The sequence below is a fragment of the Anomaloglossus baeobatrachus genome, chromosome 4, assembly GCF_048569485.1.
Source record: "Anomaloglossus baeobatrachus isolate aAnoBae1 chromosome 4, aAnoBae1.hap1, whole genome shotgun sequence".
NCBI classification, from domain to species: domain Eukaryota; kingdom Metazoa; phylum Chordata; class Amphibia; order Anura; family Aromobatidae; genus Anomaloglossus; species Anomaloglossus baeobatrachus.
Window position 1 is genome coordinate 58,334,839 of NC_134356.1, and position 15,031 is coordinate 58,349,869.

Here is a 15,031-nt window from a genome sequence, read left to right on the forward strand (position 1 = left end):
GGTCCCCACAGGGACACAGAGTACCTCAACGTAGCAGGGCCATGTCCCTGAGGATACTCCGCTCCATGTCCAGCAGATTCCCAGGAGCTGTGGATGGAGCACGGTCTCAGTGCCTGGAGACCGATATGATCCCACTTCACCCAGAGCCCTGAGGGGATGGGGAAGGAAAGCAGCATGTGGGCTCCAGCCTCCGTACCCACAATGGGTACCTCAACCTTACAAACACCGCCGACAAAAAGTGGGGTGAGAAGGGAGCATGCTGGGGACCCTAGTATGGGTCCTCTTTTCTTCCATCCGACATAGTCAGCAGCTGCTGCTGACTAAACAGTGGAGCTATGCGTGGATGTCTGACCTCCTTCGCACAAAGCACAAAACTGGTGAGCCAGTGATCCCACTGGGGGTGTATAGCCAGAAGGGGAGGGGCCTTACACTTTTGAGTGTAATACTTTGTGTGGCCTCCGGAGGCAGTAGCTATACACCCAATTGTCTGGGTCTCCCAATGGAGCGACAAAGAAAGGTTTGTTGGGAACTTTTAATCTTTTCGAAAACATTTGTGATAACAGATTTCAAATTTTGTGTAGTAGGCTAAAGAAGGAAGAAAGCCATAATTTTGGGGTTTCAATTTAAAGAAAACCTTGGAAAAACTGTGTTTGTAGAGTTGACCGTCTACCTTTCGGAGGAATCTTCGGCCTGGAGAAGAGTTAATTTGCATTATGCATTATTTTTAGTAGATGGTAACAAAAATAATATAGCCCTGTAGCCACAGATCATTCCACCGCACCATCACATGTAGCTAAAGCTGTCAATTAGGACATCATGCAGAATGGGGAACATTTCAGGAGCTCATTTGTAGTTCTTAAAAAGATGTCCATCACATCCACTAGAAGTTGGAGCAGACTTGACCATGGACACTTAATTTTTATTTTGGAGCACTGACTTTGATTGTGTAACACGGGGGAAGTAACCATCAACGTCAATATCGTCCAGAGGATCCATGGTCACAGAAGACATAACGGAAGGGGGTTTCCACTGAAATTAGGCAAAATATTCACAAAGTATCTGAAACAGGAATTTTCGGGGATTCTTTTTACATTAAGTATGTTAAACAGGTCAGAATTTTCATGAACCACTGAAGTCGCTGTTGTGGTGATCACCTCAGTTAAAACAATTAACAAGTTACTCAAATAAAATATTCTAATATGTGAAATGTGCAGAATATTGAATAAGAAGAAGCCAGAAACCAATAAAGACAGCAGTTTTTCTGAAATAAATAAAATTTATTGACACAGAACTAATAAAAAACAAAATATAAATAAATGTGCAATAAGAGAAAACATGACACAAAATAACTACAATTTCAATGCAATCTGAATCTCAATAATAGATTTCACTTAAGGCAGATGTTAGAGGACGTGTCACCGGGTCAAAGTTGGACAGTTTTTGCCCTTATTTTATTCCTGCTACTCACTTATGTATTCCATTTATTTATTTTTTTTTAACAGTTATGGGCCCTTTTACTTTGAGGTAATTTTTTTATGGTCTTCACAAGAGGGTGTTACTCACGGGGTAATAATGTGGAGCAGCTTAAAGATACACCCAAGAGGATAATCTAAGCAACACCTCCTTGACACGCCCAAGAGGAACCTCTGAGCCACACACCCCTTGGCAAAGAGCATAACATTAGCACTACATAAAAAGGTACATACCTTTGGAGCCATAAATACAAAAACAACAACAAAAACATGAAATTCTTAGGAGACAAGTGTGTATAAAACAGGCGCAAAAACTGTTCACTTTCACAGCTGTAACATCTCCTCACTAAAGCGGATAATTTTATAGAACGTATCAGTGTAGAAGGTGCTTAAAATGGACAATAGAAAACAAATAGGGATGATCGAATACCTCAAATATTCGGCTTCGCGAATATTTGCTGAATAGGTCGCCGCTATTCGACTATTCGTGAATATTCAATGTGAAATGTAAGTCTATGAGAAATCCGAATAACAACTATTCGGAACTATTCGGGCTTCCCATAGACTTACATTGCGCATCGAATATTCACATAGAGGTGACCTATTTGTTGGATATTCTCGAAGCCGAATATTTGAGGTATTCGATCAACCCTAAAAACAAACACTTTGACCATTTTTTTTTCTGATATTTTTGTTAGCTTTTATTTTAGATTTTTTTTTTTACAATGTTTAGGTTATCTATATTATTGTTGCAATGCATCTAAAATAAAAGTGATAAAAAAATCTAATATTTTGGGCCTGATTCATTAAGACTGGCGTTGTACTCGGCTCAAAAGAGTATGATGTGCCTAATTCATAGAGGAACACGTCACTTTATGAATTAGGCACATCTTACAAATCGGCATGTGCCTCCGCCAGATATGTACTATAGTCAGGGAATGAGGTACACTTCTGGTATGGTGTAAAGTAAGCCACTATTTTAAGAATTTGAAGGGTCAGACAGACTTTGATGAATTGAGGCATAAAGTTATGCTTCCACGATCAGTGTTAGCAGCGTTTTGGACGCAGTGTGTTTTTGTTGCATCTAAAACTCCACGCTGTGCAATAGCAGTATATTGGATGGGATTTCGGCTATGTTCCAACTTCTTCTTTTGTGTTTTTTTATGCATTTTTCCTTGATTATTTTAATCAATAAAAGCAACTAAATAGCATCCCAGCAAAGTCTATGAGAATTGTGACTTGCTGTGCACACGCAGCTTATTTTTTCCATGCAGATTTTGTTGCTGAAAAAAGAAACAGCATGTCAATTTTTTTCTGCGTTTTTTTTGCATTTCTAAAATCCCCTGCAATACCTTATCACTACAGGGGATTATAGTGCAGCGCTCTGCCTCACACACTGTGCATACAGCATGGTGCGTGAGGCACTCTGTAGCTCAGTAACCCAGGGTCATCACGGTGACTATGGCAGTGATCAGTAAACAATTCCTCTCCTTGCCTTCTGAACATTGCAATTGCACTGAGCATTCAGGGCGTTAGCTGCCAGAAGGGACCACTCCGGGCAGTGAGATCCGGACCCAGCGATCATCGTGATGTAACAGTGCCTGAACCCACGCAATTGCCATGACTATAAAAAAAAACAAACCCACAAAAAGCAGGAAAAAAGCAAGTGAAAAAATGTGCAAACGCAATAAAAAAATGCACGTTTTTCCTGCCAAAACATGCTTGTGTGCAGAAAAGAAGCACACAAAAAAGGCAACGTGTGCACATAGCCTTATAGAAATCTCTTGCCCACTGTGCTTCTCTTCTACGCAGCGTAACGTGACGTGGCGCGGCATTATGAGCCGCAGCATGTCAATCTGGAGATATGAGTGATCTCAGCGGGGAGAACAGAGCAAACGTCCGCAGCGCCCCAAACCCTGATCGTGGGCACGGACGCTGAGTTCTGCCGTGGAGAACACTCGTGTCTCCGCAGGAGGGACGTTCTAGATGCAGTGTCTCTGGATCGTGTATTTTTAGGCCTAAGGCCATTTTCTGCGTCTCCATGGTAACAGACCAACCCTTCCATCAGTTCTGTACTTCTACCTCTTACTAACAAACAATAGATCACTTAATGAAAGGCAGCATTACCCTCGGATGCGACAACAGAGTTTGTTTGTAGTCTGTTACCATGGCAACATAATTCAGTTGTGGTGTGTTTTTTAGTATTTTATATCCATTGGGACATTAAGGAAGTTGATATATTTTTTAACAAATGTGTTGGGGACATGATTTCATGGCAATTGTCAATCTATAAGTTCTCCTGCACTTATTAGTACCACCTTCTCCACAGGCTGCTCTATCGAGAACCTAAAATTACTTATAATGTCCCCAACACATTTGTTAAAATAAAGATAAAATGACTGACCACTTTTTGAAGTCGTACATGAGCCTCAACTAACAAGAATTAGGAGATAGATTGAAGGCCAGTGAGAAGGCCACTGACTACAGGATCCGACTACACACGGCTTGTAGTCTGTTACCATGGAGACAGACAAATATGCACAAGAGCTGGAATTATTGGGATTTTTCTTCAGTTTTCATTTTAGATGCATTTGAATCCCCCCCCACAAAAAATGTAGATATAATCTTTAACCAATTAAATGACATTCATTATGAAACAAGAGTTAAAATTCTTTCTTCTAGGCGTAATGAAAATTCCACAAGTGGCAATAATGCACAATACTGACCTAGATCTATAGTGATCACATAATTGAGGCACATAAATGTCATGAAATCCTGGCCATAAATCCATCAAACCATACACCAGAGTATGAGAGTGGACATAAAAGACGACAACAGATAAGATAAGTAGTGTTAAAGTGCTGGTGGCTTTGCGGTGATTCTCATGTGATACTTTTTGGACACCCCTTTAATATTATTCACTTACATTAAGTCTTTATTTCTCCCTGTACTTGTGCCCAAGGTGTAAATCCCAAAACATGAATTTGAAGTGTAACCATAGAAGTCTCTACCAAGAAGCTAAAATAAAGGTTTCAACCCAATATCCAGGACCACGCAACATAGTCCTATTCCCCTCAATGAAGACAGGTCCTCTACAAAGAGCCCTCTGTACAATGTGTACAGAGGGTGTAATTACATTACAGAACAGGATTTAGATTGGCCCACAAGATTTAGGGTCAGTGAGACCATGCAAGGTCACACATTTGCAGAATTGCATATCCATGTTATAATTATTTCAATTTGGACTTGCAAAATGTGTTGATTGCCTACAGTTAAAAAAGGAGGGGGGTGTACTTTATTAAAAAAAACAGGTCAACACTCATCCATAGGTTGTGCCAAGTACTGCAGAATACCCCCTATTCAATAGGAGCTGTAAGACCAGATACTACGCAGAGATATCCATTCTAGGAAAAATCGGCTGAGCACAAATATGGCCGCCACCGAAACTCCTTTAAGCCAAGTTCACATTTTGGGATTTCCTTTAGCAAATGCATATTTTACAAAAGGATCCACGGCAAAAATATCAGGCTGACAGACTGATTTCTGACCCAGGTTTGTGGCGGAAGAATACTGGACATGGTTATTATTCACTTTTGTGTTATTTTTAGGCAGAATCCGAGTCGGTTAATTTTAGGCGACACCCGAAATGCTTATTTTTAGGTGATATCCAAAACTGTTATTTTTAAGCAGAATCCGAGTCGGTTATTTTTAGGCGGAATCCGAGTCGGCTATTTTTAGGCAAAATCCGAGTCGGCTATTTTTAGGCAGAATCTGAGTCGGTTATTTTTAGGCGGAATCCGAGTCGGCTATTTTTAGGCAGAATCTGAGTCGGTTATTTTTAAGCAGAATCCGAGTCGGTTATTTTTAGGCGGAATCCGAGTCGGCTATTTTTAGGCAGAATCTGAGTTGGTTATTTTTAGGCGGAATCCGAGTCGGCTATTTTTAGGCAGAATCTGAGTCTGTTATTTTTAGGCGGAATCCGAGTCGGCTATTTTTAGGCAGAATCCGAGTCGGCTATTTTTAGGCGGAATCTGAGTCGGTTATTTTTAGGCGGAATCCGAATCTGTTATTTTTAGACGGAATCCAAAATGGTTATTTTTAGGTGATATCCAAAACTGTTATTTTTAGGCGGAATCCGAATCTGTTATTTTTAGGCGGAATCCGAGTCGGTTATTTTTAGGCAGAATCCGAGTCGGTTATTTTTAGGCAGAATCCGAGTCGGTTATTCTTAGGCAGAATCCGAGTCGGTTATTTTTAGGCGGAATCAGAGTCGGTTATTTTTAGGGGAATCAGAGTCGGTTATTTTTAGGGGAATCAGAGTCTGTTATTTTTAGGCAAAATCCAAATCTGTTATTTTTAGGCGGAATCCGAGTCGGTTATTTTTAGGCGGAATCTGGAATCCGAGTCGGTTATTTTTAGGCGGAGTCTGAGTCGGCTATTTTTAGGCTGAATCCAAGTCTCTATGAAATCCTGAATGTGTGAATTTAGGGGTTGTTATTAAGCTTTCCAGCAGCCGTTTCCCCCCCACAGATGATACTGTGGATACATGTTGCCTAAGGGATGACCCCCTTTAATCTTAGGGTTGCTGTTTGTCACCCATCGTTATCAAAAAGCAGTAAAAATGGGAATTTTTAGCCACAGAAGGGTTCGGGACGTGACATTTATAGCCGATGTTCATTAAGGAAATTTCATCTTTTTCTTAATTTTTTTTTTTATTCTGGGACATCAGCTGCATATTTCATCATCTTTCTTTCTGTTCACATGAGTTAAAAAAAAAAAAATAGGTGAAAAATTAAAAACACGGCATGTACAACTCTCATCTGCTTTGCAAATGGTAAATGCTTAAAATACAGAAGCACCAGTATCTCATCAGTATACTATCCACACTCGCACCCTTGGTATTAGATTTTCGAATCTCATTTTTGCCCAATTGGCTGCAAATTAGGGATGCCATGTCAATGGAGCGCTTATGATCCCGCTTCCTCCTCATCCCTATTGCAGATTACTATTACAGACAGTTTTCAGTATACTCGTGTGAAATAGGTCAATGTTTGAGGTCCATCACCTGTGGATAGGAGGGATGAGTGACCTCACCACTATCAAACGCGATGGTTCCAGCAAACATCAACAATTATATATATATTTTTTAACATTCTTAAGTTGGTAAAACTTTTATGTATTAAAAAAAACTGTGTTGGGCTTTTCAGTGCAATGCGAAATACCATATTAAAGGGGATTTATGAGCTTAAAAGAACATTGCAGAAGACCCAGGAGATGACATCTGCTATCCAGCCCATCCCCTGGGCACCAAACCGACCTGTATTCTTTTCAGATGTGGGCATAACAAAGTGCTTTTTTTATTTCCCGCCATCCAAGGCAATTTTTTGATCATGCCTTTTCCTACTTCCTCGAACCGATGCTCTCTGGGAAGCTGATTGTCTCCATAGTAGGAAAACCTGGAACCTTGTGGAGCTCAATACTGGTATTTCGATCACACAAAACTTGGCTGCTCCAACAACACGTCTTCCTCCAAAATACTGTCTCCTAGTTCGGTCCTGATTTGGGCAACGCCGAGTCGGTACAGAGTGTCTCTGATAACCACCTCTCCGGGCTGGCAGCTCTGGACAATGTCGTGAATCTGTCGGTTGACGATCTCTCGGCTGCTCAGAAAGTCAATCAGCCTGTTGTAGAGGTAATAGTGGGTGACGTTGTCAAAGTTAATGGGGTGGTGGCGGAGTACACTGGTCTTGCTGTCTCCGATGGCGGCGATGATTGCACTGTACGGCTCCATCTCCCGGCATAATGAAAGTGAATGGTGGCGAGCGGTTGGGTCGCTGGCTCCGTTCTGTTCTGCTACAGCGTGAACGATTCTTCGACACTCAGACTTGGTAACAGGATGGAGAATCGAAGGATCATTGCCCATCATGTCCACGCTGTAATGTCTGTCTAAGAGTTCTGGGCAGGACACGTACTAAGACACGGGGACAACATATCATGTGTGAGCAGGCGAATCACCAATACACATGGGTCATTACAGTGACAGTACTTGGGAAACCCAACCAAAATTCATTTTTTAATTTTTCTATTTGTAATTAAAAGTTATATAGTTTTGAATTATACTTTGTGTATCAGTTCTTTATGGTTTACAAGATCTCTGCTTGCTGTATTTCACAAGAAATCTTTCTCCTTTACTCCAAAAGCTGATGCTACATGGTTTATTATAGTATAGTTATGAGTTGGCTATCATGAATCGGACCTATGTGCAGCCTCCATCAATATAGAATGCCCCATATACTATGATTAAAGTGAATCTGTCAGCAGGTTTTTGCTATGTAGTCTGAGGGCAGCATGAAGTAGGAGTTCAGGAATGTGTCACTTAGTAGATTATGTGCTGTTGTTTAAATACGAGTGTTTTATCAGCAGGCGATTATCATTGCCTGGACAAGATCTCAGGTGCCTCCTGGTCCAACCACCCACCTTCCTTTGATAAGCAGCTCCCTGTCAATATACAATGTTCACAGAAAGTGGAGGGGTGGGTGTGGTTAGATTTGTGAGCTCAGCTACATCAACAATATCTGATTGAATTAAAACCCTGTGAATACATCACTGAAATCAGGGTCTCTTTTCCTATATTATGCTGCTCTCAGATGAGGCAACAAATTCCCTTTAACCCCTTCACGACATATGAAGTATGTTTACGTCACATGTCTTGTCCCTGACTTTGATGTGGGCCATGCCTGCATCTTTCCCTGCACGTCGGCTGATATAATCAGCCATCATCTGTCTCTAACAGCCGCAGGTGGATCAACGTTCCGCCCGCGTGAACAAGGTAATTAAGAAAAAGGGAATTTTGTTTACTTACCGTAAATTCCTTTTCTTCTAGCTCCTATTGGGAGACCCAGACAATTGGGTGTATAGCTTCTGCCTCTGGAGGCCACACAAAGTATTACACTTTTAAAAAAGTGTAACCCCTCCCCTCTGCCTATACACCCTCCCGTGGACCACGGGCTCCTCAGTTTGGTGCAAAAGCAGGAAGGAGAAAACTTATAAATTGGTCTAGGGTAAATTCAATCCGAAGGATGTTCGGAGAACTGAAGACCATGAACCAAAAGAATAAAACAACATCAACAACATGTGTACACAAAAGAACAATCAGCACAAAAGGGCACAGGGGCGGGTGCTGGGTCTCCCAATAGGAGCTAGAAGAAAAGGAATTTACGGTAAGTAAACAAAATTCCCTTTTTCTTTGTCGCTCCATTGGGAGACCCAGACAATTGGGACGTCCAAGAGCAGTCCCTGGGTGGGTAAAACAATACCTCAATAAAAAGAGCCGAAAACGGCCCCCTCTTACAGGTGGGCAACCGCCGCCTGGAGGACACGCCGACTTAGACTGGCGTCTGCCGAAGCATAGGTATGCACTTGATAGTGCTTCGTGAAAGTGTGCAGACTAGACCACGTAGCTGCCTGACACACCTGCTTAGCCGTCGCCCAATGCCGCAATGCCCAGGACGCCCCAACGGCTCTGGTAGAATGGGCTTTCAACCCTGAAGGGAGCGGAAGCCCAGAAGTACGGTAGGCCTCGAGAATCGGTTCCTTGATCCACCGAGCCAAGGTTGACTTGGAGGCCTGAGAGCCCTTACGCTGGCCAGCGACAAGGACAAAGAGCGCGTTTGAACGGTGCAGGGGCGCCATGCGAGACACGTAGAACCGGAGTGCTCTCACTAGATCCAAAGAGTGCAAATCCTTTTCACACTGGTGAATTGGATTAGGGAAAAAGGAAGGCAAGGAGATATCCTGATTTAGATGAAAAGGGGATACCACCTTAGGGAGAAATTCCGGGACAGGACGCAGAACCACCTTATCCTGGTGGAAAACCAGGAAGGGAGCTTTGCATGACAGCGCTGCAAGCTCAGACACTCTCCGAAGTGACGTGACTGCCACCAAGAAGGCCACTTTCTGTGAAAGACGGGAGAGACATCCCGCAGCGGCTCAAAAGGCGGCTTTTGAAGCGCCGTCAGGACCCTGTTAAGGTCCCAAGGTTCCAACGGACGTTTGTAAGGTGGGACCATGTGGCAAACCCCCTGCAGGAACGCGCGGACCTGCGGAAGCCTGGCTAGATGCTTTTGAAAAAACACGGAGAGCGCCGATACTTGGCCCTTGAGAGAACCGAGGGACAAACCCTTGTCCATTCCAGATTGTAGGAATGAAAGGAATGTGGGTAAGGCAAACGGCCATGGAGAAAAACCGTTATCAGCGCACCAGGATAGGAAGATTTGCCAAGACCTGTAATAGATCTTGGCGGACGTTGGCTTCCTGGCTTGTCTCATGGTGGCAATGACATCCTGGGATAACCCTGAAGACGCTAGGAGCGAGGACTCAATGGCCACACAGTCAGGTTGAGGGCCACAGAATTCAGATGGAAAAACGGCCCTTGTGACAGCAAGTCTGGGCGGTCTGGAAGTGCCCACGGTTGACCCACCGTGAGATGCCACAGATCCGGATACCACGATCGCCTCGGCCAGTCTGGAGCGACGAGAATGGCGCGACTGCAGTCGGACCTGATCTTGCGTAGTACCCTGGGCAGCATCGCCAGAGGGGGAAACACATAAGGCAGTCGAAACTGTGACCAATCCTGGACTAAAGCGTCCGCTGCCAGAGCTCTGTGATCCTGAGATCGTGCCATGAAGGCCGGGACCTTGTTGTTGTGTCGTGACGCCATGAGATCGACGTCCGGCAGTCCCCAGCGGCGACAGATCTCTCGAAACACGTCTGGGTGAAGAGACCATTCCCCCGCGTCCATGCCCTGACGACTGAGAAAATCTGCTTCCCAGTTTTCTACGCCCGGGATGTGAACTGCGGAGATGGTGGAGCCTGTGACTTCCACCCACTGCAGAATCCGCCGGACTTCCTTGAAGGCTTGGCGACTGCGAGTGCCGCCTTGGTGGTTGATGTAGGCGACGGCAGTGGCGTTGTCCGACTGGATTCGGATCTGCCTGCCCTCCAGCCACCGATGGAAAGCCAATAGGGCTAGATATACTGCCCTTATCTCCAGGATATTGATCTGAAGGGACGATTCTATTGGAGTCCAGGTTCCTTGAGCCCTGTGGTGGAGAAAAACCGCTCCCCAACCTGACAGGCTCGCGTCCGTGGTGACCACGGCCCAGGTTGGGGGTAGGAAGGATTTTCCTCGAGACAGAGATGTGGGCAGGAGCCACCACTGAAGTGATGTTTTGGTTGCAAGGGAAAGAGAGATGTTCTTGTCGAGGGAAGCCGAACTCTTGTCCCATTTGCGAAGAATGTCCCATTGGAGTGGCCGTAGATGGAATTGCGCGAACGGCACTGCCTCCATAGCTGCCACCATCTTCCCCAGGAAGTGCATGAGGCGCCTTACGGGGTGTGACTGACTCCGAAGAAGAGATTGCACCCCCGCCTGCAGAGAAAGCTGTTTGTCCCGCGGTAGCTTGACTAACGCTGTCTGGGTATGAAACTCCATCCCGAGGTAAGTCAGTGATTGGGTCGGCGTCAACTTGGATTTCGGGAAATTGATGATCCACCCGAACTGCTGGAGAGTCGCCAGAGTAACGGTAAGACTTTGTTGACACGCCACCAGAGAAGGGGCCCTGACTAGGAGATCGTCCAAGTAGGGGATCACCGAGTGACCCTGAGAGTGCAGGACCGCCACGACGGATGCCATGACTTTGGTGAAAACCCGTGGGGCTGTCGCCAGGCCGAAGGGCAATGCGACGAACTGGAGGTGTTCGTCCCCGATGGCGAAACGCAGGTAACGTTGATGTTCGGGTGCGATCGGCACATGGAGATAAGCATCCTTGATGTCGATCGATGCTAGGAAGTCTCCTTGCGACATCGAGGCGATGACCGAGCGGAGAGATTCCATCCGAAACCGTCTGGTTCTCACATGTCTGTTGAGCAGCTTGAGATCCAGAACGGGACGGAATGACCCGTCCTTTCTTGGCACCACGAACAAGTTGGAGTAAAATCCGCGACCACGTTCCTGAAGGGGAACGGGAATCACAACTCCTTCGATCTTTAGAACGTCCACTGCCTGAAAAAGTGAGTCGGCCTGTGCGGGGGGTGGTGAGGTTCTGAAGAAACGAGCCGCAGGTAGAGAGCTGAACTCTATCCTGTAACCATGAGACAGAATGTCTCTCACCCATCGGTCTTGAACGTGTGGCCACCAGGCGTCGCCAAAGCGGGAGAGCCTGCCACCGACCGAGGATGTGGCTAGATGAGGCCGAGAGTCATGAGGAGGCCGTCTTGGAGGCTGCCACGGAGTTAGCGGATGCTACAGCCGTACGGCTAGCAAAGTCCAGGACGGCGTTCATGGCGTAGGATGAAAGAAGGGAATTTTGTTACTTACCGTAAATTCCTTTTCTTCTAGCTCTTATTGGGAGACCCAGACGATTGGGGGTATAGCTACTGCCTCCGGAGGCCACACAAAGCACTACACTAAAAAGTGCTAGGCCCCTCCCCTTCTGGCTATACCCCCCCGTGGTATCACGGGTTCTCCAGTTTTAGTGCCAAAGCAAGAAGGAGGAAAGCCAATAACTGGTTTAAACAAATTAACTCCGAGTAACATCGGAGAACTGAAAAACCGTTCAACATGAACAACATGTGTACCCGCAAACAACAAAAAAATCCCGAAGGACAACAGGGCGGGTGCTGGGTCTCCCAATAAGAGCTAGAAGAAAAGGAATTTACGGTAAGTAACAAAATTCCCTTCTTCTTCAGCGCTCTATTGGGAGACCCAGACGATTGGGACGTCCAAAAGCTGTCCCTGGGTGGGTAAAGAAATACCGCATGTTAGAGCTGCAAAACAGCCCTCCCCTACGGGGTTGTCACTGCCGCCTGCAGGACTCTTCTACCTAAGCTGGCGTCCGCCGAAGCATAGGTATGCACCTGATAATGCTTGGTGAAAGTGTGCAGACTGGACCAGGTAGCTGCCTGGCACACTTGTTGAGCCGAAGCCTGGTGTCGTAATGCCCAGGACGCACCCACGGCTCTGGGTGAGTGGGCTTTTAGCCCTGAAGGAACCGGAAGCCCCGCAGAACGGTAGGCCTCTAGAATTGGTTCTTTGATCCATCGAGCCAGGGTGGCTTTAGAAGCCTGCAACCCCTTGCGCGGACCAGCGACAAGGACAAAAAATGCATCGGAACGGCGCATGGGCGCCGTGCGGGAAAAGTAGATTCTGAGTGCTCTCACCAGATCTAACAAACGTAAGTCCTTTCCATACCGGTGAACCGGATGAGGACAAAAGGAAGGCAAGGATATATCCTGATTAAGATGAAATGAAGATACGACCTTAGGGAGAAACTCCGGAATGGTGCGCAGCACTACCTTGTCCTGGTGGAACACCAGGAAGGGAGCCTTGGATGACAGAGCTGCCAGCTCAGACACTCGCCGAAGCGATGTGATCGCAACGAGAAACGCCACCTTCTGTGACAGGCGAGAAAATGAAACTTCCTTCAGAGGCTCGAAAGGCGGCTTCTGGAGAGTAAACTAGTACCCTGTTGAGATCCCATGGATCTAACGGCCGCTTGTACGGGGGTACGATATGACAGACCCCCTGTAGGAACGTGCGCACCTTAGAAAGACGTGCTAGACGCTTCCGAAAAAAAAACGCGGATAGTGCCGAGACTTGCCCCTTAAGGGAGCCGAGCGACAAGCCCTTTTCTAACCCCGATTGCAGGAAGGAAAGAAAAGTAGGCAATGCAAATGGCCAGGGAGACCCTCCCTGAGCCGAGCACCAGGTTAAGAAAATCTTCCACGTTCTGTGGTAGATCTTAGCAGAAGTGGACTTCCTAGCCTGTTTCATGGTGGCAACGACCCCTTGGGATAATCCTGAAGACGCTAGGATCCAGGACTCAATGGCCACACAGTCAGGTTCAGGGCCGCAGAATTCCGATGGAAAAACGGCCCTTGGGACAGTAAGTCTGGCCGGCCTGGTAGTGACCACGGTCGGCCGACCGTGAGATGCCACAGATCCGGGTACCACGATCTCCTCGGCCAGTCTGGGGCGACGAGTATGACGCGGCTGCAATCGGATCTGATTTTTGCGCAGTACTCTGGGCAAGATTGCCAGAGGTGGAAACACATATGGGAGCCGGAACTGCGACCAATCTTGCACTAAGGCGTCTGCCGCCAGAGCTCTGTGATCGCGCGATCGTGCCATAAATGCCGGGACCTTGTTGTTGTGCCGAGACGCCATTAGGTCGACGTCCGGCACCCCCCAGCGGCGACAGATTTCCTGAAACACGTCCGGGTGAAGGGACCATTCCCCTGCGTCCATACCCTGGCGACTGAGGAAGTCTGCTTCCCAGTTTTCTACGCCCGGGATGTGAACTGCGGATATGGTGGATGCTGTGTCCTCCACCCACATGAGGATTCGCCGGACTTCCTGGAAGGCTTGCCGACTGCGCGTCTCTCCTTGGTGGTTGATGTATGCCACCACTGTGGAGTTGTCCGACTTGAGTCGGATCTGCGCTCTTTCTAGCCACTGCTGGAAAGCTAGTAGGGCAAGATACCCTGCCCTGATTTCCAGAACATTGATCTGAAGGGTGGACTCCTGCTGAGTCCACGTCCCCTGAGCCCTGTGGCGGAGACAAACTGCTCCCCACCCTGACAGACTCGTATCTGTCGTGACTACTGCCCAGGATGGGGGTAGGAAGGATCTTCACTGTGACAATGAGGTGGAAATACGCCACCATTGCAGAGAGTCCTTGGCCGTCTGGGAAAAGGAGACTTTCCTGTCCAGGGAGGTTGACTGCCCGTCCCATTGGCGGAGAATGTCCCATTGAAGTTGGCGCAGATGAAACTGCGCAAAGGGAACTGCCTCCATGGCTGCCACCATCTTCCCTAGGAAGTGCATGAGGCGCCTTAAGGGGTGCGACTGGCCTTGAAGGAGAGACTGCACCTCTGTCTGCAGTGAACGCTGCTTGTTCAGCGGAAGCTTCACTATCGCTGATAGAGTGTGAAACTCCATGCCGAGATACGTTAGTGATTGAGTCGGTGACAGATTTGACCTTGCCAAATTGATGATCCACCCGAAAGTCTGGAGAGTCTCCAGCGTAACATTCAGGCTGCGTTGGCATGCCTCGAGGGAGGGTGCCTTGACGAGTAGATCGTCCAAGTAAGGGATCACCGAGTGTCCCTGAGAGTGCAAGACTGCTACCACTGCTGCCATGATCTTGGTGAACACCCGTGGGGTTGTCGCCAGACCGAATGGCAGAGCTACGAACTGAAGATGGTCGTCTCCTATCACAAAACGTAGAAAAACGTTGGTGCTCCGTAGCAATTGGCACGTGGAGATAGGCATCTTTGATGTCTGTTGAGGCAAGGAAGTCTCCTCGAGACATTGAGGTAATGACGGATCGGAGGGATTCCATCCGGAACCGCCTGGCGTGCACATGATTGTTGAGCAGTTTTAGGTCCAGAACAGGACGGAAGGAGCCGTCCTGTTTTGGAGCCACAAAGAGATTGGAGTACAAACCCTCGCCCTCGTTCCTGAGGGGGGACAGGGATCACCACTCCTTCTGCTCTTA

The 15,031-nt window shown here is 46.9% G+C and overlaps 1 protein-coding gene across 2 annotated transcripts in view; it reads right to left on the reverse strand.

Moving 5' to 3' along the window:
- Positions 1 to 1,256: 1,256 nt before the first annotated feature.
- The window catches only part of HMGXB3 (HMG-box containing 3), a 230,694-nt gene continuing 216,919 nt past the window's right edge, over positions 1,257 to 15,031 (reverse strand). For both annotated transcript variants that reach the window (XM_075344369.1, XM_075344368.1), the window contains one exon: positions 1,257 to 7,443. In XM_075344369.1, the coding sequence (XP_075200484.1) occupies positions 6,964 to 7,443 (480 nt within the window). In that variant the 3' untranslated portion in view covers positions 1,257 to 6,963. The remainder of the gene's footprint in view (positions 7,444 to 15,031) is intronic.